Below are 23,201 nucleotides of genomic sequence, written 5' to 3' on the forward strand. Positions count from 1 at the left end.
ACTAACAATTTGCTTGACTCTAGTCAGCATAGCTTCCGGTCCTGTCACTCTACCGAGACCGCCCTGATCATGGCTACAGAGGAAATTCGCAGACAGGTGGATGGAAGGGGAAGAGCCATCCTCATTCTCCTAGACCTCTCTGCAGCATTTGACACCGTGAATCACACGGTGCTAGTAAGACGGCTGAGGGAGGTGGGGATTGGGGAATTGGCTCTGTCCCTTCTCTCATCATTTCTGGCCTCGAGGCAGCAGAGTATACATTTGGAAAATCTGCAATCTGAATCATTTTGCATACCGTGTGGTGTGCCGCAGGGATCTGCACTGTCACCCACACTGTTCAATGTATACGTCGGTCCACTTGCTGCACTAATCAGAGAATATGGTTTTTCATTGGTTTCTTATGCAGACAATTCACAGATAGTCATCTCTGTATCCAAGTAGTCTGAGGCCACCGCTGTCAATTTCCATACCTGCCTGACTTATATAATGAGAGGGATGAGTCTCAATTATCTCAAGATCAATACTGATAAAACAGAGGTTATGGAATTTGGCAGCAGGCCATCCATATGGAATTCCACATGGTGGCCGACAGAGGCTGGTGAATGTCCGGTGCCGGCCAATAAAGTTAGGAACCTTGGGGATATTTTTGATGACCAACTTAATTTCTCTGGCCAGATTAATAGCGTAACGTCTTCCTGCTTCTTCGTATTGAAGCTTCTTAAGAACATTTTTCCTTTCATACCCCAAGATCTAAAGAAATCAGTAGTTGTTGCTCTCATCCTTTAACGATTGGACTATTGCAATGCCTGTTTCATAGGCATTGACAAAGCACAGGGGTTAAAACTACAATCGGTACAGAACGCCGCTGCTCGGCTTTTGGTAAATATTCCTAGAGGGCATTCTACCTCTGCGGCCATTAGGTCCCTGCACTGGCTCCTGATACAGCAAAGGACGGAGTTCAAAGCCTTATGCTTTGTTCATAAGGCACTCTTCGGTGGAGGAGCCCTCAATTTGCGGAATCTTTTCTCTTGGTACACTCCCCCTAGAAACCTTAGATCTACAGATGCAGGCTTTACATGTATCTCTAAAATTCGTAAAGCCAGATGGGGCGGCAGGAGTTTGTCACATTGTGCAGCTAAGTTGTGGAATCAGCTGCCCATCTCCATGAGACTAATTTCCAACAGGCTACTCCTCAGGAAAGCATTAAAATCATGGCTATTTCCATCTTAGAAAAATGAGTCCTAACACCTTGCTTCCTCCTTTCTCTCACCCACTAGCGCCAAGACGCCTCGGCATTCAGCGCTCTATAAAACTATATCCTATCCTATCCTACCCTAAGCATTTATTGTACACATTCAGACAAGAAATATTTTATTTCTAGAACCAAGCAAGTCCTGATACAGGTAAGTGTAATATACTTTGGAAGAATAATGCAGTGGAATACAGTTGAAATGCAGTTGAGTGCAATTGGTTTGGTTACAGGTGAGTCAAATGTTCATAAACAGTTGAAATGTCTATACAGTTACTTTGTAATTAGTTTGTGAGTAGTTAGTTGGATTACTTTTCCGATGTCTTTTCTTACTCAGTTTGGTATGCCCAGATACCACACTGGGACATTTCCTGGATAATGGTAAGTAATGCAATTTGTTATCAAAACAAACTTGTATGACTTTTTATAGACGATGCAAGTCCACACTTTTTTTACAGAAACGCAGTCAATGCAATCCTATTGGAGGAAATGAAGTTATCGGTTTACATGTAAGTACTTGGTTTTGGGAGCTGGGTTTCCGGGGTTAGAGCAAGGGTTCCCCCGGAGTCAAGGATACACTTCAAGAGCACCCGTGCAGGGTGCTGTTTTGGCATCGGGTGCCCTGTTGTTTTCAATGGGGATTCTACGGTTTCAACAAATACTGCAGGCTCGGGGACGAAGATCTTCTGGAGGTAACCACTGGTTGGAGAGGTAGTTGGGATGTTGTGGGATGCCAAACACAATCGGTTGGGCCACCCAAGACGGGTTTTCCTTACCGCCTCGGGTCACGGTTGGGGGGATCCTCTAGAAAAGGGCTGCAGGTGTCGTCGAGAGACTTGAGGTGGGTCAAGAATCACCAGATCCCAGGTCAGGATCACTGGGAGATCTCCTTGTGGTGTTGGGCCACTCAAACTCGGGCCATGGGCGTCGGGTGCAGAGTGGTGCAGATATGCGGATTTGGCCGGAGCCAGTGTCTGTTGTTGAGAAAATCCGGTGCTTATGGGAGACAACATCTTTTCAGTCAAGGCAGGGCAGGTCCTCTGGGTTCTGGGGGCTGCTGGATGCAGGACATGCCGGTATTCCGCTGGAGCAGATCGAGGTTGGGACAGGCCGGTGGGGCTGGGGCCAAGTCAGTTGGTGTCCTCCTCTTCTTCCTTCAGCACGGCTCTTCGGTCCTTCTTCTTCTTCTCCCTTCTTGTCTGAGGAGGCAAGGTTTGGGGTTGCCCGATAATACTAGATTGAGGAGCGTTTCAGGTAGGTACAGGTTGGGACCAATGAGTCCCTTCCATGGGTGGGTACCCCCTGTTATGTCATGGGGCATAAGCCTCGCTCTGGTTGGCTGGGTCCCCTCTATCTTCAAGATGGCGGGGACTGATAGCTGTGCTTCACCTCGCCTCCCCCACCTGAGGGGTGGGGTTAGAATAGGTGGGCACACCTTTCCTCCTATCTTGGTTTTCCTGCCGATTCTCCCACCTAAAGTGGGGGACAGAACCGATGGGGGCCAGTTGCTGGGAGCAGCAAATGGCTGGGTCAGTTCACAAAGTCTGGCAAGCCTTTGAAGCTTCCCCTTCTTGGACCCTGCTCATCCTCTGCCCAGGATGTGCTTTGTTTCCAGACCCCGAGAGCGGAAGGCTCACCATCCAGGGGTGCAGAAACATGTCTGGGGTTGGCTGCTGGCAAGCAGTCAGTCAGCCAGGACACGAGAATTAGGTCGTTTTTCAGGAGGCATCTCTAAGATGCCCTCTGAGTGCATTTTTCATTAAATCCCACACTGGCATCAGTGTGAGTTTAATGTACTGAGCAGTTTGGTACTAAACTTCCCAGATTTCAGAAAAGCCATTATGGTGCTGTGGAGTTTGCAATGACAAACTCACAAAACATATACTCTTTATGGCTTACTGCACTTACAATGTCTTAAGAATATACTTAGACACTGTAGTAGGGGTACAGGGCTCATGCACCTGTACCCTCACCAGTGGCATAGTACACCCAGCTAGAGGGGCCTATGCCATGGACAGTGGGTTGTAGGCATGGCACACAAGGATGTGTGCCATGTCGACTCTTCACTTTTCTCTGCACCAAAATATGCAGCCTGCAATGGCAGTGTGTGTGTGTGTGTTAAGGTACAGGACCTCTAAGGGTGGCACAATAAGTGCTGCATCCCTTAGAGGCCTTCCCTGGTCACAATGGGCCCGATTCACAGAAGTAATCTGAGACAAAATCCTAAACTTATTACTTTTGGTATACACAGAAGGCATTTAGTAGCAGTAAAGTTAGGATTTTGTCTTAAGTCTGTCTTAAGTCTGTTTTAAGTCTGTCTTAAGCCTGCCTAAGTCTGTCCTAAGTTTGTCTTAAGTTTGTCATAAGTCTGTCTTAAGTCAAACTTAAGACAAAATCCTAACTTTACTGCTCCTAAATGCCTTCTGTGAATACCAAAAGTAGTAAGTTTAGGATTCTGTCTCAGATTAGTTCTGTGAATCGGCCCCAGAGTCCCTGGTAGCTATGGTAACTTTTACAAGGGACTTACATGTAGCCAGGGAGGTACCAATTTGGGGGTACACATTTTTAGGGAATGAACATAGGCCCTGGGTACCAGGTTGGCAGGAACCTGGGGCACACTCAGTCAAAGAGCATCAACATCAGGCAAAAAGTGGGGGGCAACATGCAAAAAGGGGCACTTTCCTAAACTGATACCTATGATGATGTTACAAAGATAACTCAAAGACAATACTCACAGTGAATGGGAAACACAACCTAAGTTGTCAGCTGTACCCACGGGTCCTGGCAATCAAACAGGAACACACAAGGCAGTAACAGCAAGTGTGTAGAACTAAACACAATCACGATAGACAAGGAGCTAGCAAGGAGGAGTGCTTAACAGAAAAGGAAGAAAATCACTGGGCACACTTGGCAGAAAGCAAGTAAACATACAAGGAACTAGAAGCAAGACAGCGGGAATAGAAAGACAGCAATTTGGGAACTGGAACCAAGGAATTTGGAAGAAAGGCAGGGGCTGGAAAAAAATATACAGAAGGAGAGGCTTCAAGGGTTTACTAGAATAGTTCTGGTTAGGAATCAAGGGAACAAAGTAGCACTGAAGGCAGTACTGGTTCAGGAACAAGAATTTAGCTAAAGTATATTAGTCCAGGTAGCACTGCAGGCAGTGCAAGTTCAGGAACAATGAATTAGCTACCGCTCAGGAATCAAGGTAGCACTGATGGCAGTGCTAGTTCAGGAACAAGGAAAAACTATAGCTCAGAAACAGGAAAAAGGAATGCTACGGCTCAGGAGTCAAGGTAGCAGTGCAGGCAGTGCTAATTCAGGAAAACAGCTACAGCTTAGGAACAAGGAATAACTATAGCTCAGAGTCTCTGGAAACAAGGATATCAAATGCTCAGGAAATAAGGGTTGATATCACCGGTACACAGCTACAATGACCAACGCTGGACTGAAGTGAGCTGGGGCTTAAAAGAGCTCACAGCAATCAGGTGTGAGCAGGCTAGCAGCAGCCAATCATAGGTGAGCTGAATTCCTCCACCCATCCTTGGCCTGCAGGAGTAGAGATGGAGCAGTGAGCAGGAGATTATAGGTAATGGAGTTACCAGCATGAGCAGAGTGGCTGCCACAAAACACGGAATGGATTGGGAATAGATCTCAATTCCCAAATAGTGTCCAAATGGTTGCAAGTCAGGGTATGCATGCAGGGGAGTGTCTGGAAGCCTATTAAAGTCACACTATGTGGCCCCCTGGTAGTGGGTACGAGAGTGCAGGGAGCAAATTGTGACATCAACAGATGCAGGCCCACTGCTCTGACTCAGGCAAGAGGACAGCAGGTCAGCACAGCAGGGCAGCAGTCCTTCAAAGCAGCAGTCCAGGAGAGTGACAGTCCAATGAGCAAGACAGCAGTCATTCTTCCTGGCAAAATATCCACAGTTCCAGAAGTGCACTGAAGAGTTGGTGTCTGGGGCCCAATATTAATAGCTGGGCCTTCCATTGAAGTGGGAAAAGCTTTTAGAAGTTTCGTTTTGAAGTCCCCTGGCATCCCGCCTCTCCTGTCCTGACTCCTGACTAACTACAGGGGGTATGCAGCCCTTTGTGATCAGGTAGGTCACAGCCTATTCAAGTGTAAGTAGGGCTGTACCCAGCTCTGCCCACCGATCTTGCCAATCATGGCCCATCCAGACACACCTAAGCCCTCTCTTTTGTGTGGCTGTCTGGGAAGATTACACAAAGCCCAACTGTCAGCTACACCCAGTCATGTGACCCAAAGACAGGCTGCAGCACTAAATGGGTAAAGGAAGAAAGTGCAACTTTCTAAATGTGGCATTTTTTCAAAATTGTAATTTGAAATCCGACTTCACCATGAGAGAGAATGTTTCATTACAATTCCATAGACACCAAACATGAACTGGTCACCTGCTCCTATTTTGAAATTATCACTTATTAAATTTAATAAGGTAACTCCAATGTTATCCTATGTCAGAGGCACACCTTGCAGAAGTGAAAAGCAAATGTACCCTGCCCTCTGGGCTGTCCAGGGCCTACTCTTGGGGTGACTTATGTGTATGTAACGCTGACCAGTCCTCAGGATCGGTTTGATGAATGAGTGGTCCACCTCTTGATCTAACCAAGCCTACAAGCCGTAATGGCACAGGTCATCGGAAGGATCAAGTGGGGGAAGGAAAGGAAGGGAACAGCGGGGAGGGAGATCTGAAATGAGAAAAAAAATAGAACACACACTGGTAAACATTTCCTTCATATAGAATACATTATGCGAAAGCCGGGTATCTAAGCCAGGCCAGGTAACTTAACCTTCTGTACCTGCAAAGTAAAAGAATCATCCAGGTAGGGATTGTGATGGAAACAAAAGTAGAGGGGGGCGCCTTCTGTGAGGGCGAGCTTGTTTTGGTATCTCTACAGGAATGAACTTCCAAAACATGCGACTCAGATTGCCGACATCATAGAAGATCATGGAATCGATATATTCTTCCTCACGGAAACATGGCTCGGTCCTCATTCACAATCAGACATGGTACTAGCAACACCACAGGGCTACTGTATTCAATCCCTACCCCGTCCTCTAGGCAGAGGAGGCGGTGTAGCTATCATCCATCGAGAACACCTCCACTGCAAAACCCACGACGCACAGATTACCGACGCTGAAAGTCTGCATTTTACCGTCACACTCAACCCAACCACTTCTCTAACAGGACTCCTCATTTACCGCCCCCCCGGCACCCCGGGCCCCTTCACCTGCTCTCTTCTGGACCTAGTCACAACTCAGGCCCACTCCTTATCAAACTATATGATAGTTGGGGACCTAAACATCCACCTAGAAGACCCGGACGACTCGGTAGCCAATGATCTGATTCAAGATCTAGCGGCCTTCGATATCCGTCTATTAAACTCCGGAGCCACCCACATTAAGGGCCAACTATTAGATCCTGTATTTACCAGCTCGCTCTCAATGCTAGCAAAGGAGGCCCTTCCCCTTCCCTGGACAGACCACTTCTTGGTCCCTTTCCAATTACCTGGAACCTTCACGAAAAACCGTACACCCCCTACCTTCAGCAAGGATAGGACCTGGCCCAGACTCTCCACGGACGAATGGGCCCAGACCCTTGAAAAAAACATCCCTGCTCACGCTGAAGACCCAAATACGGCAGACAGAAGATTCAGGGACTGGATTACCGTCTCCCTAGACCTAGTACTCCCACTCAGAAATAGGGAAAATAAAAACGGCAAACATGGCTCAGCACCATGGTACTCCGCAGAACTAAGAACACTTCGCAAAAACTGCAAAAAGGCCGAACGACTCTGGAGAAGGACTTGGCAACATGCCAGCAAAGTAGCCTACCAGGCCACGGTCAAACTTTACAAAGAGGCCATTAAATCAGCCAAAGCTTCTTACTACAACACACGAATACAAGAAGCATCCAATTCAGCCCGAGAATCCTTTTCAATCGTCAAAGAGCTGACCAAGGTCCCCACCACCTCTCCCTCCAACACCCCCAAAGTTGACAGAAGTAATGAGCTAGCTAACTTCTTCAACGAGAAAATCACCCGCATCCTGACCTCCCTCCCACCCCCCAGCTCCCCTAGCTTCACGGAAAGTAGTACCTCCCTTGAACAGACTGAAAGCATCTGTCGTCCTTTGCTTCAGACTTTCCGACCTGTCACCCCCGTAGAGGTTGAGCGAACCCTAGTAAAAATGAAAAGTGGATCCCCTTTGGACCCAGCCCCTATAAGGTTCCTCAAGACTGTAGCCTCAGTAATTGTGCCTACTATTACGGACCTTATCAACTGCTCGTTTACCCACGGAACCGTCCCCGACAGCTGGAAGAGTGCTGTGGTCAAAGCACTCTTAAAAAAACCCCAGCTAGATCCATCGGACCTGTCCAACTATAGACCAATATCCTTACTCCCGGGCATTAGCAAAGTCACCGAGAAACTGGTAAACATCCAACTGTCCCAGTTCCTTGAAACGAATAAACTGCTCCGACAATCCCAAACCGGATTTCGCCCAGGCCATGGAACGGACACCGCACTCCTCGCAGTGATCGAAGAGGCAAGGGGCTTACTAGATTCAGGGGGATCAGTGGCAGTGATCCTCCTGGATCTAAGTGCAGCCTTTGACACGGTCAACCACCGTGTCCTTCTGCATAGACTGGCAAATGCAGGACTTACCGGGACAGCTATCAAATGGATCGAATCCTTTCTCACAGGACGCACTTTTCAAGTGTGGGACGACAGCCATCACTCATCCACCCTCCCACTCACCAGCGGCGTCCCCCAGGGCTCTTCCCTAAGCCCGACGCTTTTTAATGTCTATATGGCCCCCCTCGAGGATGTGGTAACACCATTTAACATCAAAATGGTGAGTTACGCTGACGACACCCAACTAGTCGTCTCCTTGTCCCAGCTGATTGACCATCCTGAAAATCTAACTAACTGCCTCATAGATATCCACAACTGGATGAATGACTCATCACTGAAATTGAATGGGACTAAGACAGAGGTAATGCTACTCGGCAAGCAATGGACAACTATCCCCCCTACACTATGGCCCGATGTGTTTGGAGAAATTCCCCCCCCCTAAATCTGAAATCAAGACACTCGGGGTGTGGCTTGAGCCACAGCTTACGATGAAAACCCAGGCAACCAAAACCTCGGGCATATGTTTTGGACTCATGCGCACGACCCGTAAAATCCTGCCCCTACTCCCACCTATGTCCAGAAAGCTTCTTATCCAGGGTCTAGTGCTGTCCCGCCTGGACTATAGCAATCTGGTCTATCTGGGAGCCCCCGAGGCTACCATCACGAAACTCCAGCGGACACAGAACGCGGCAGCACGCATGATTACCAACACCCCCTCCAGAATATCCGCCAAGCCAGCCCTCAAAACCCTGCATTGGCTCCCCGTGCGCCAAAGGGTGCACTTTAAAGCAATGTGTACGACACACGAGCTTTACAACGGATCTGGTCCAGCGATCCTCAGTAAAATGATCACACCTTATACAGCAACCAGATCACTACGATCTCAAAATGAGAATCTAGTCTGCATCCCCAGATTCAAAAAAGCCCGCACAGGAGGTCGACAATTCTCCGTACAGGCGGCTAAGGGCTGGAACGCACTCCCTCGAGCCCTCAGACTGGAATCCAACTACCTTGCTTTCCGCAAAAAACTAAAGACCCATCTGTTTCCCAAATAACTCCCTTCGACCGCCTTCCCTCTCATTAGGATTTCAAGTTACATAGCGCGGGGATGCCCTTGGGTCACCAGGCGCTTTAGAAATCACTAAAATAAATAAATAAAATAAATGAGAGAAAGAACAATCACTATGCATGCACGATCCCACTCTCTCTGATTCAGTTTCGCCCTTCAATATTCAAACACAGAATTCTTGCCATGCACCTACCCTCCTCTAGACTCCACCGTTCCTCACAGGGATAGAGCGTAGACCTCTACCACTCTTACCAACCCCTGTTAAAGATAGAGCCAGAGATAATACCGTTAAACAAGACTGTGGATATGTTACCATCACATAACACAGCAAGCCACATTCATCCAGTCACATCTGAACATCCCCTTAATTGTTGTTTGGCTTAGTAGCGTAACTGTCTGTGATCCATATGACCTTTGGCGATATGAGGTTCCAGTGCATTGCTTCTTACACGGACATCTGTGGGACCATAGTAACCAGTAGTACCCGGTGAGAGAGTTCCACACCCTTAGGACGCGTAGAGGCAAATCCCCCCGCCGGCCGACAATGCTGGCCGATCAAGACTCCCCCCGCCGGCCGACAATGCAGGACGAGTAAATCCTGAGCGCTTCAGCGCTGCCAGCCAAGAAACGCCAGCCTCCGCACGAGCAGCCGCTCACCAACGGAGGATGGCTCTGGGACAAGGAAATCAAGTGGTGCAAGGCACCCTTACCAGACCAAGGCTTCAACGACTGGAACTGTGGCAGCAGAAAACGCCCAAAGCTTTGAATTTCCGACAGCGACACAGGAATCAGCTTCCTGTTTTATGCCGTCCTCTCGCGACGTCGGCGTGACGCGCGAGGGGTTCTGGGTAGCGTAGTTCACGTCGGCTCGGCGGACGACCGGCGACGTGTTCCGTCTCTAGAGACGTGCGCTCGCAGGGATGGGGCTATGACAGTGTATTAAAAAGGAAGGTTTGGGCCTGGCAAAAGGTTTAATTTGCCAGGTTGACATTGCAGTTTAAAACTGCACACACATGCTGCAATGGCAGACTTGAGACATGTTTAAAGGGCCACTTAAATGAGTGGCACAATCAGTGATGCAGTCCCATTAGTAGCATTTAATGTACAGGCCCTGGGCACAGGTAGTGCTACTTTACTAGGGATCTACAAGTAAATTAAATTAGCCAATTATATATAAGTCAATTCTAACATGCTTTAAGGAGACAGCAGAAGCACTTTAGCACTGGTTAGCAATGGTAAAGGGCGCAGAGTCCTAAGGCCAGCAAAAACGTAGTCAACAAACAGGTTGTTTGAAGTCAAAACGTTAGGGGGGGAAATCAAGCCAGGGAAGCCAGATATAGCTGGTTCTTAACAATCTGTCTTGAGAAAGAGATCAGTGTTTTTGCTTGTTAAGTCAAGAACATCAATTTTGGGACCAGTAGTGACCTGTTTCAGTGTACCATTTTTATTGTTGCCCCTCACTCAATGCCCTGTGTGTAAGTTTTAACTGAATTTTTCTTTATTCTACAGTTGACAGAAATGGTTTATAGGGAAGCTCTAAACACTTATTAGGTCTCTAAAAATAAGGTTTTGTGTTATATTCTATGTAAATGGTTATCAATTTTCTTACAAACATGGACAAATGTCTCAGAAATTTAAAAAGAGCATGCATAAACCTACATAACTTACATATGCATTCAACCTGAGAAAGTGTGAGCTTTAAGAACTTAATTTACGTTTTTTCAACTTGTGAATTGGTATATTGAGTGTCTCTTAGTTTCAGCTTATGTGCAAGGCATTAGGGTGCAACTTTGCTCAGTATGAGCATCAATGCTCACAGCCATGACACAACTCAGGCAAAGGGAGTTGATCATTTGTTGGACATTTTAAAGTGGAATCCTACTCCTGGCTGCTACCAGTGGAGGCTCCTCAGTTAATAAAATGGCAAAAAGTAGTTCCCCAGGCTCGCGCTGTTGCAATGCGAGGGTGGGGGCAAGACTGATTAGTGCAATTGCACTATTGCTTCAGCCCCTGTCAGTCCACATGTGAATGGCCGGCTGTTTACTTCAGAGCTTGCAATTCCAAGGCTGAAAAACAGCGAAGGGATTGCAGCCGCAGGCCCCCAGCCTCAAAATGAGCGCTGGGTTAGCCTGTTCCAGCCAATCTCAGCTTCAGGATTGGCTGGTTTCGCACTGTACAAAAGAGAAAGTCCTCCCCCTTCCTCCCCAGTAACCGCCGACAGAGGAGAGCGCCAGGATGAGAGCCGGACCCTACAGCAAAGGCAACATGCATATGGTGAGCTTTTTGGGCATGGCGCCTCACCATATTTAAATGTTGCTGACCGCTGCTGGCTGCTACTCTGCATGGTGAAGCACACATTGTATGTGCACTTGTTTGAGCCAAAACCCAACGTTTTACTGCACCCCAATATTTTAATCACCCCAAAAAGGACCTCTGGCGGCTCAGCTCCTGGGCCTTTGATTTGTGACAAGATTCACCACCCTTCTTGAAATCAAACCCTTTAAATTAACTTAACTGAGTAATAAAATAGTGACTGTGATCACTCTATAACTAAGTTCTACATTGATAAAAGTTAAAGTGTTTTATTACAAAAAACATCTCAAAATAGGTTTTACAGAGAAATGCAAATTATATACCATTAAGGTACAGATACAGAGTACATAGACAAAAATGAAAATTTATTCTAATTCCCAATAAATAAATACAAGTCATAAGACAGAATCTCGTTTGGAAAGGGAAAGTGTCTCTAAGTACTATTTATGAGATTCTCAAGGAACAGTGACTGCATCTCTAGGGAAAAAAGAGAAGTGTCTCTGGCTCACCCCCAAAACCATTGGTTTTTATACACAATTTAAACATATGTAATAAGTAAAACTGCAAATTCAACATGGCGCGCTTTGTGATAACACATATTGGATAAATCACATTGATGATCTTCACACAAATAATTATAACACCCACCCATTTCTAATGTAGAGAAAATCTTCCAGTAGCTCCCACAGCAACAGTGCAGTCCGGAGATGTATAGCCCAAAGTGAAACATTTTCACACAAAGATTCACACACCAGTGTGCTAGCAAGCCTGCATCAGAACTTCCAGCAAAAGTGTCCTTCAGCACGTTACATTAGGAACACAAGAGGTTTCATTCACAATAAATGATCTCTAAGGAAAATAACCAACTATGTCACACTGTTCTGTGCTCCTCAAAAACCGTGAGGAGAGAAGACTCTCAGAGGGACATTGATTGCAAGATGAGCAGGACAACAAACAGCATACATTTTAATAAAATGGTGTATCTGATATAACGATACTACGTTAATAAACACACTTCTAAACATCTAAATAAGATTGTTTCAAAATTGCAAAATTATTCATTCATCAGTTACTACTATATTCATTATAAACATCATCAGTATTCAAAATAATTTGTCACCCAAAATGGCACATTCAGAAAAAGCTTCAACACTTGCACCTTTTGCTCTTTCGGGGTGTTGGCACACTACTCCAGTATTCAGATCATTAATGCAAAAGTTAAGATACTAGAGAAAGTGCTCACCATCCGTTTGCTATCATGTGTCCTTTCTTTATTCCACGCTGACCGGAGTGGTTTTATGTTGCCGCAATCTACCCATTTGACATCGGGCATCTTCACAATGCACTCACCCTCTCCCCGTATATAGAGGGCCCTGAGGCTCTTTTGCTTGACGACTTTGAAAAGGTCTTCATTGTATGTATTTGCACAGCAGTACGTACAGTGCTAGATTTGGTTCTCCCTTCCTAGCGTATGTTTGCTTGCTCTATGCATAACCTATGGCCAGACTATTGGTGGTGTTCAGTCGGGTAGTTGTCAGGGATACCTTGTCTCCCACTTACATTTGTGCCAGCCATTGATCTTCTTGTATTCTGGCTAAGGTCTGATGTCATCACTCAGGCTTGTTGGCTGAGGTGGAGGACCGAGTCTCCATTTATTCATATAACCTCCTCAATTATTTTCATCACCCTCAGATCCCAGAACGTTGATCTCTGATTTCCCCTCCCCTCCCCTCATCACTTTTGTATTGGGTAGAGGAAACAGCTATTACAATGCAGGTATTGCAACGTAGTTCCTTTACAACATGGTCAGTACCACGACTGCGACGTTACCACGAGTTTCATTACAATGCAAGTCATTACAATGACTTGCTTTAAGGGAATGCGGTATTGGACTGGTGTTGGATTTTAAGTCCAACACCTTCACTACTGATACACCGACTGGAGTTGGAATAGTAACTTAAACTATTCCAATTTTACTATTTACTGCATTGTTAAGCCACATGTGGTTTTGGCATGCGTGGTAACAGATGCTATTCATTGGGTAGGCATGGTCAAAATGGTTTGCCCTCTGAAGTTCTTCTTTGCCCTGCAGAATTACCCTCATCCTTTCCTTTCTTCATTTTTTTCAGTGGACCAGTGCGCTTCTCTGGAGTTTATTTTACATGGGAGGGCAATGTTCCCTGTGTCTCTATGATTAAGTGTTGCAAATCCCCATATGACAATGAGCTGGGTATGAGGGACATATTATTACCATGCTTTCTACTTACTTGTTATCAATGATTAGTTGTATGACCCTTGACGATACCCGCCATAGATTACTGAACAATGTGCCATGGAAGACTGTTTACTGCTTTATTTTTGTAAGGGGATGGTATTCCATTTTCCTGCCACCTGCTACTAAGCAGCTTCTTTACTTATGGTGAGACTCTCACCTGCGCCATATTATGGCATGGCATACTATTCATAAAGACCCTCTCTGATTGTGAATATGCATGGTACTGGTGTGCTCCCTCCAGGGCTTCTCAGGTTCAGATTGAAAGAATAATTTGAAGAACATAGCATTCAACTCTCATCTATAGTCCTTCCCAGATCTACAATCACATTTTGATCTTCATAGGCCCCAATTTATAGGCACCTGCATTTATACCATTTCATCTCCCTTTACCTTGAAAAGACAGGGGATATTGCGTACTTCAGCTTGTTAGAAGACACACTCATAATTCATGCCTTGTATGATAAAAGATCTCATATTTATACTAATTCTTGGTTACTGATTATTTTCTAAGGGGCATGGTAGGCAGATGCAGGGCCCCTTTGTGAAGAGGATTGGCATGATGCTCTCATGTTTCCCAGCAAGGTTGACATTTCCTCTTGTTTCCAGATGGTCCACTTCAAATACCTACGTAAGGTCTGCCACACACAGGAAAGATTGTGGCAAATGGGATGGGATGCTTCTCTGTTGTGCCTGTAGTGCCAATATGAGGAGAGCACCTGCCTTAATTCTATATGAAGCTGTCCAGTAACCAGGATATTCAGGAAGGAAGCCATTGAGTCCCAATAAAAATCCTTGCCTGGATGTTTCTGTTTCCTCCCAGGCTGGCTCTGCTTCATGTAATGGAAGACATGGAGGCCAACCGTTATGCAAGAAAAAACACTTGTGTACTTTAACATGGTGCTCACTCGGTGCAACATATATGAAGCGTGTGGGTGCCCTTAAATATATGCATAGACTTTGGAACCCTGGCATGACCGCTTTTCTTTAGTGTAGCTCAATCCATTTGGGATTCACTGGTATTTAATCGGGTGGCAGAGTGTTTTGCATAAGTGTTTGGATTGGTTGACCTAAATTTTCTAGAATCTGCTTGTCCCCTTCCTTCTTACCATGCTTTAAATGCCAGGTGTATGTTTTCCCTTTCCTTTCGGTTAGGAAGGCCTCCTAATGGCATTTGCTCTGTCCAGATCGGATCGGGAACATGTCTTTCCAACCAAGGGACCGATTACGATGCAGTTAGGAAAGCACTCCCACCTAGGGCCTGATTACGATGCGGTTAGGAACAGAGGCTCCCATTGAAGTAAATGGGAGTCCAACCAAATAGTATCTGGAAACATTAGGATGCATCGTACTCGGTCGGTTGGACTCTGCCAATCCGATTCAGTTGGAAACCATTCCCAAACCCATTCGGTCGGGAAGCTTTCCAAACCTCATCAGAATCGGGCCCTTAGTCTTTATTAAAATGTCAATGAAATTGTTTAAAAAAATAGATTTGCTGCCGGATCCAGACTCTAAATGGATTCCACTGTATTTAAACACTGCTTAATCTTGGTGACAGTCAACACCCCTTCAAAACTCGGTGGCGTGTATTGGCTCTGATACAAGACGTGTCAATAACTGGATGCAGAGAAGGTCTATTGGGTACCCTTCCTGATTATCAGTGGAAAGGGTGTCTCCTCAAAGTAGCCACAATACCATACTGCAGAGAATAATATCTCTGGAATGTGACAAGTGTCTTCTTAAGATGGTCCCAGTCAGTAGGAAAAAAAGACAAAGGCTAAAATTCTTCATCAGCACTCTTATAGTTCTTGATTGAAGATGAAAATATCACTGGAGTAATCAACCAGGAATCAAACTCCTTCTGACATCAGGAAGGGGAAAAGAGCCAAGAACAGCCATGAGTAGAATCCAGAAGATAATGACCCAAACAGCTAAAAGCAAAAATCAAGGACTAAAATAGCAGCAAGGCATGAAGATCATGAAGAAAATGTCAGGGAATGAAAAGCATTACAACATATCTTTCTCTTGTAATGCCTTCTTAACATATGTTTCAAAAAGGAGCTGACATCACAGTAAAATACTCTGATACATCTTGAATTGTGAACCTCAAAAATCTTCTAATGGAGAGCCCCGCATTTTGAAAATGACTCTTTATATGTTTAGTTTCTACCCCTTTCAACGATCTCATAGCGTTTGTTTGACAATGAAGAACAAGCCCAGGACTGACATCCTGCACGCCACACTGGATTCTCAAATCCCACCCTTCATGCTCTGTGCTCCATGCCATTCACAGAAAACACCTCTGGATTACTATGAGTGCAGAACCATCAGAAAGATGCAAACTCTGAGAATGCCAAGACTTTGACTAAGTGCGGCATCTGAAATGCGATGATGGAAAGCACATGAATTGCTTTCCAAGCAGTCCGATAAGCTCTTATTACTGCCTTCAGTACACATCTCGGTACGGATGTAACAGAATGGTGTTCCTAGTGCAAGTACATTTTAATTTGTTTTTGGTGCTCACTATTAAGCCATGTTTTAACATATAGAACACTGTGCAGATAGATTGCCGGGCAAGGAGTATTTTACTGCACTCCGGTCTTGACTGCCACCATAGCACTAACTAAACAAGCTAGGGCCTATACATTTTGTTATTAGATAATGATTGTGACTTTCTAGAGAGAAAATTCAGAAAAACATATTCTGGATAATCATGATTTTGATTAGGTTTCCAAGTGTTAATGTATATTTTGAGGTGTAAGCTGCTTATCAAATGGTTGTTAAAGTGAATTACCAATGTCATTTGCTTGTTTGTTGCAAGTTACTATTGTGATTATGTTGAACTTGGCCCTTTCTGCAGGGTCACCACCAAACCTTTTGCCTTCACCTGTCCTGTTTCCTGAACCCATCTTTAGTGGCTTTTAGGACTCTGTGCACTTTACACTGCTAACCAGTGCTAAAGTGCATGTGCTCTCCCCTTTAAATATGGTAAAATTTGCTTATCCACAATCGGCACATTTTATTTACTTATTTGCCCCTAGTAAAGTAGTACTACATGTATCTAGGGCCTGTAAATTAAATACTACTAGTGGGCCTGTATCACTTATGGTGCCACCCACGTAAGGAGCCTTGTTAAACATGTCTCGATCTGCCATTGCAGCCTGTATGCAGTTTTAAACCGCTATTTCGACCGGCAAAAATAAACCTTCCCTTTTTTTAAAATATAGGTTATCCCTAGAGTAGGCCCTAAACAACCAATAAGTCAGGCTTGATTTTATTTGAAACGTTGGACATGAAATTATAAGTTTTATGTGTCCTGGTAGGGAAAAACTCACAAATATTTTTTTCACTACTGCAAGGTCTACCTCTACCATAGAATAACATTGGGTTAATTTATTACATGTAATACATGATAACGTTTGTTTGGGAACAGGTAGAAATGTCATGTTTTGTCTCTAATTAATGGTAATTTAAAACCCTCTTTAATGGCAAAGTCGGATTTTAAGTCACAATCCAGGAAATGCCACTTGACTAGGTGTAGTTGGCAGTTGGCCTTTGTGTATTCCTCCCAAACAGTATCAAAAAAGGGGCAGGATGTTGGCAGGAAGAGCCGTTCTGACCTGATAGGAGGGGTGCAGCTGTCTCCCACCATACTTGCACTTCAAAGGAGCTACCTCAGCACACACACAAGGAATTTCACACTAGCCTTTTGTGACTCCAGACATCCTGGTACCAGTGCAGGGGAAGGAAGCAAATTCCAGAAGCAGATGTGGGAGGGGGGAGCTAGATGTTTCTCCCACTTCAAAGCTTGCACCAGGTAAACATTTTGGACCCTCAGATCAACTCTTCAGCACTCTCCTGGCCCTGTTGATGCTACAGAAGCAGGACTGCCCTGCTGCTTGAGACTGGCCCTGCTGTGTGAGAAGTACAGCTGGACCTGCTTCTTTCATCCCAGGCTACCAGAATGACTCCAAGGGCTAGTTAGCTGGCCTTCTGCTCTGTGCTAAAGTGAGACAAGCTCCAGAGGCCTCCCTGCAACTGTCCAGCTGACCTGCTGCACTGGACCTGCAACTGGACCTGCCTAAGCCCTGCTGGCCTCTTCTGGAGTGAGTTCCTGATCCCCAAAATGTGCCTCCCTGGTCCTGGACCCTTGATTTGGCATCAATTGAGCTCCCCTGGGGAAAAAGAGAAAACCTAAAGTTTTGGGCTCTTCAGGAACTGGCTCGTTCATGCCCAGATGTTGCCAACCACGACAACCGTCTCAGTGAAGCCCTGGTGAACCTGACTCTTCATGCTACAGTGACCACCAGTGACAACTGGCAATGCAAGATCTGCAATTCCGCAACAGCATTGACAGCCCGTGGTTACAGCACTTGCGAAGCTCTGGCAACCACCGTCCACGACGCCCAACCAGTTTTTTGCACTACAGAGATGATCATCCGCAACACCTATCCTGCTCTTCATGCTGCAGCGATGACGGTCCACAATGCTTTTTCTGCTTCTCGCTGCTGCCTCCACCGCAAACTAAACTCTTTATGCCAGACTTTCAGAAGGTAACTTTTTCAGTGGGACAAGTCTGGGGTCTGTGTACGGCCCATACTCCATTACAATTTGCTTGAACTTGTGACTTTCTCCCAGTCTAGCATGAACAGATGACCCCAAGTGGTGTTTTGTAGTTTTCGGAGCCATATACCTACTTAAATCTTTGAAATTACATTTCTCTTGTTAAACTGATTGGATTGTTGTTGTTTTTGTGTCAAATAATTTATTAAAGTATACTCTATATTTTTTTTTAATTGGTGTGGGATTTTTCTGGTGTTGTGTTTTCATTTTATTACTGTTTGTGTGCTGCATACATTCCTTACACATTGCTTCTAAGTTCAGGCTGACTGCTTTTGTGCCAATCTACCAGCGGGTTAAGCACAGGTTAATTTAGTGACTTTTGGTGGTTCACTTCTACAAGGAATGTGGTTGTTGCTTGAGTAGGGTATCACCCCTCTCAACCAATAACCCAATTTCTCACACTTTAGTTTTTAAAATATGTGATCCCAGTTTTTCAAGCAGCCTTTTAAATGGTTTTGTGGTTCACTTTAGTGGTTACGTCACTCCCAACTATATTTGTAGGTATTTTAATAATTGGGGATACCCTTGATTTTAAGGGCCAATGTCTTTTAGTCTTTCGTGTCTTTTGTAAACGAAACCGAAGAGCAACTTGTGATGAACCTTTGTATTATCTAGATTGATATTATTGAATAGTTTTTTGGTTATGTAAAATATAGTTCTAGTATGGAAAATGTATACATGGTGTATTCATAATTTGTTGCAAGGGTTTTAGTTAAACAAGCAAATAAAAAAAGTGCATGTTTTCTACAGATATTGCAGTGCCCCTGAATAATTGCAAAAAACTATTAATTGAACAAACTCTTATCATTTTATAAGGATATTGAAAGCCTTTTTAGGGTTATGTGACCACATCAAAGAACAAGGCAGAAGGCTGGGTTCATAATGTCAGAAACATTGAGGGAATTTGTGTAAATGTCCTTATAATTCACTGTAACACCAATACATTTCCCCCTTCGTTCTTTGCCCTCTCTGTATGGGATGCTGAGATTGCATATAGGTAGAATAAATGTACAATATGTACTTTGAAAATATACTTGCAAATAAGCTGCTTGAAATCAAATTTACAAAAGAAATTCAATGTGTCACTTCCCAATTCTGCTTTAGTTCAAATGTGTGATAACATGAAGAGAGCTCCCTGTTTTCCTACAAGAAGCTCCCTCCATGCAATAATTAAAGAATCCCATAAATGGCCCCCTGTTGGATACTGACTGTGTATTTTTAGGAACTGAAAGAAAAATGTCTGAAAAGCTATGGTTAGTACTGTACTGAGATGATTGACATCAGTGTTTAAAAGAGGTCTTCTGTTCCTAGCTGGCCTACCGGTTTACTCAGAGGACATCATTCCCCAATTGGCTTCCTGCGTATAGCAGATGGAAACACTAGGATCTATTCGGTGTCGATGGACAGCAATGTGATGGTCAGAACATATTTTTTTTTATACATTTGTATGAATGAAAAAATAATGAATGAGGAATGTTGATAGTTGTGTACTAAATGCTCAGCTAAGCACTATGCTCCACATCACTAGCACAGGCGACATTGGAAGGATCACTGGATGGGCCGTTTCAATCCATGTTGAATTGCTTATTATCAGCATTGCCCTGATAGACAAGTCTCATGGTTTCAGTCCTCTTCAAGCAACAAAAAAACCATCCGCGGTATTTAGAAAACAGTAAACAGAGCAGCTCGCAGCTGTGTGCAGAGTTCGTCCCGCCCCCTGCTCCTCCCCGTTTGCCTTGCCTGGCTTGCCCCTTCATAACAGCTCGCGGCCCCCGCTTCGCGGGAGCAGCTCGCAGCTGTGTGCAGAGTTCGTGACTTTGACCTTAACACCCTGTTCGTTTGCCTACAGAAGTGGTGGCGTGGAGCTTTGGTCATTTTACCGTGGCCGAGGAGAGTGTGAGGCGCTTTCAACAGGGGCCGGGACTGCGAGACCCAGGGTTCCGCGCAGGATCAACGCAGCGCACCTGGAGTCTCTTCCCGCCCCCTGCTCCTCCTCCTATAAAATCGTGCCCCTGACGCATAGCGGGACGCGTGTGCGGGACGCCGGACGAAGCCCGGACAAAGGGCGGACAGTCTTAGACAGTCCGAGACAGGCTGAGACTGGACTGGACACGCTACTCAGCCCTTACTGTCTTCGTTTTGCGTGGTTTGCAGTAAGACTATTCATACTTGTTTCTACTTCTTGGATATACCGTCATTCGTTATAACACTGTTGTTATTTGGTTATTATTACTAGTTCAAGAAGAATGCCTAAAAAGAATTTAGCGGGGGGAGGTAACTCAATAGAAAACTATATGATACAAGTAGTCTCTAAGATTAACAACGAGAGGCGCGAATCCTTAGGTCTTAGCCTGTCCCCTAACTTATCTCCCCTAAGCCCTTCACCTGATTCACCCTGGATTGATAAACCTTCTCAAGTCGAGGGAAGTGCAGTTTTAGACTCTGATACCTTAGAACATGGCATTTCAAACCTGAGTACTCGTACAACACAGGGTCAAGACATAGCTCGGGCTAATGACTCGGAATGTCAGGTAGTTGACACTGATCAAGACCAAGATCAAATTGTGCAGGAGAGTGAGCAGTCAAATAATGAAGCTGATCCCCCAGTTCTAGATCATGCGCCACGTGCCATCAGAAAATGTAGAAAAACTCAATTATACCGTGGTGGAGTTCTTTTAGGGAAGAAGAGGGTTGCGTCACCCGTGAGAAGTAGGGACAAAAGCAGGGGGAAAGTAGAAGAACCCGAGAAGCATAATGTGGATGAGGAGTTATTATCAAGATTAGCTGATTTAATTGACACTAAACTTAAAATTTTAATTAAACCAGTAGTGACCAAATTGGACAAGCTAACTGCTGATATAAAGAAACTAGGTGCAGATCAAAAAAAGTTAGTAGAAGCTGTGTCTAATATATCAGACACAGTTACCAGCCTGGCTCTACCCGTAAAAGAGGCTCTTTTTCCTTCATCTGAGGGAGGCACTACCTCAAACACTATACACGCAAATTTACAGGAACAGTCCTCAACTACAGCGACACATCATTTACTGCCAGGAGATACATTACCCCCAATTCCGCCTGTAATACCTGCACCTACTACAGAAGAAGTTAGGGTACAGTTTCTGGAAGATGCGGCTCCATTAGTACTGGTATTGGCTAACGTCCCCCCACTAGCCCCAGACCAATCAGAATCCCCCCAGGCAGTAACAAGTAAGGCCCTGCACTGGTTATCAGGCAATATGCAGCTGGCCCCGTGGGGGAAACAACAGCTAGCTGGTGACATTAAGTCAGCCAGAAGGGTCCCATGGATAGGTCAAAACCCTAAAAAATTCAAGGGTGACTGCATTATTATAAATTTTGCCAATTCTGCAGTTTTACCAAACATCCTGCCAAATATTTTGCCGCCGCAGCGCAGAAGAGGTACCATCATTCCTCTCACCCTAGTATTTTTCGGCAAAAAACAGCGGAGCATGTCCTATCCTAAGCCTACCCATAATTTCACCAGGCCTATATGGCCAGCGACATCTAATGGCTGGGGTTTTGAGGTACCAACCAATAACTGGGGGTATAGTCAGGATAGAAGGGAACGTCCAATACGTCCACCCCCTCCAGATCAATATTACTCTACTCATTTTAATAATCACTTTAACATCCCCATCTCCAATAGGTATGGCATTTTCTCAGATGAGGGGGGACTGGATGGGGTGGAATGACTACCTGACACATCTTCTAACCTCCTCCCCACCGACCGATTGCCAGAAGTTACAGACTTTGGAGATATTCTTCAAGGGTTAGAACCGCAAGGCAGTAAGGATGGGGGTTTGGTTGGCCGGAATCAAATAGATATACCAGGTTTACCCACTGATATAAACCCAGCCTGTCCTCAAGCTTGTTCTTCGGCTAATCCCGGGACAGATGGGGTACGCTGCTGTACAGGCTTAATACCTATCACTCAAATTGTATGTGGAAATGTGGCTATAATACAACACGAACCAATTAAATATAAGGAGGGGCTATTATCCTGGAATATAGCTGGACTGCAGGATAAATTGTTTAATATAGATTGGTTATCCTTTGTTAAAAATTACCCCGTTATATGCCTCCAAGAAACCTGGGCAGTGGGGAAAAATATACACATTGACGGTTATGAGAGTTTTATAACTTCGGCAGTTCCTTCACCTAGTGGTAGAGCTAAAGGGGGTTTGGCAATCTTTGTTAACTTATCACTAATATGCCTTAAAACTGTACATCATTCTGGCAATAATAATATTCAGGTTGTCGAATTTAAGAGGGGCAGTACAAGTTTTGCTCTGATCAACTTTTATAACGCAGTGAGTCAGTCTGGCGATTGCAATATGGAGTCATTGCGTGAATTCCTAAGAGCCAAAGATGATTCCCTTCCCCGCCTTAAGATAATAGCGGGTGATTTCAACACTCATTTATGTGGGAATCCTAGCCTGAGTCCTGTTGGTCATTTGGGTTGTAACAATCTGGAAGGAATACACTTTGATCACTCGCGAAGGGGTTCATGTTTAAATGTCTTAATGAATGAATATAACCTTTTCACTGCTATGTCAATAGTTGAGGAACAAACTGTATTTTCAACCCCTACTTTTAAAGGGCACGCAACAGGGTCATATATAGACCATATTCTATTATCGGCAGAATTTGTTAATTTTGTTGGGGATTTCTCGATTATTTCAAGCATTTTTAGCGATCACAATCCTTTATGTATTACTATGGGTGTGAACTTACTCGAAAAACATAACCCTCGAGAGGACTGTGGTACCACTAAATGTATTAATGGTAAGCGACGCTTAAAGTGGTCAATGGTGGACTGTAAGCAATTTTATTCTTCTATCAACAATGTATGTCATCATGATCTGATAACATGTACATCTACTGCTTCAGCACCATTACAAATTTTGACGTCTTTTAATGAGATTGCTAAAAAGGTGGAGTCACTTTTAACGTTACCTGCTAAGAGGATAGCTAACTCATCCAATAATCCAAAATGGTTT

The 23,201-nt window shown here is 44.8% G+C and overlaps 1 protein-coding gene across 2 annotated transcripts in view; it reads left to right on the plus strand.

The window, feature by feature from the left end:
- LOC146862330 (cilia- and flagella-associated protein 337-like) overlaps window positions 1-23,201 on the plus strand; it is a 336,132-nt gene that overhangs the window by 108,696 nt on the left and 204,235 nt on the right. For both annotated transcript variants that reach the window (XM_085641532.1, XM_085641531.1), the window contains one exon: window positions 19,495-19,600. In XM_085641532.1, coding sequence (XP_085497658.1) covers window positions 19,495-19,600 — 106 coding nt within the window. The remainder of the gene's footprint in view (window positions 1-19,494; window positions 19,601-23,201) is intronic.

This window comes from Triturus cristatus, chromosome 2_2 (assembly GCF_964204655.1).
Source record: "Triturus cristatus chromosome 2_2, aTriCri1.1, whole genome shotgun sequence".
NCBI lineage: Eukaryota > Metazoa > Chordata > Amphibia > Caudata > Salamandridae > Triturus > Triturus cristatus.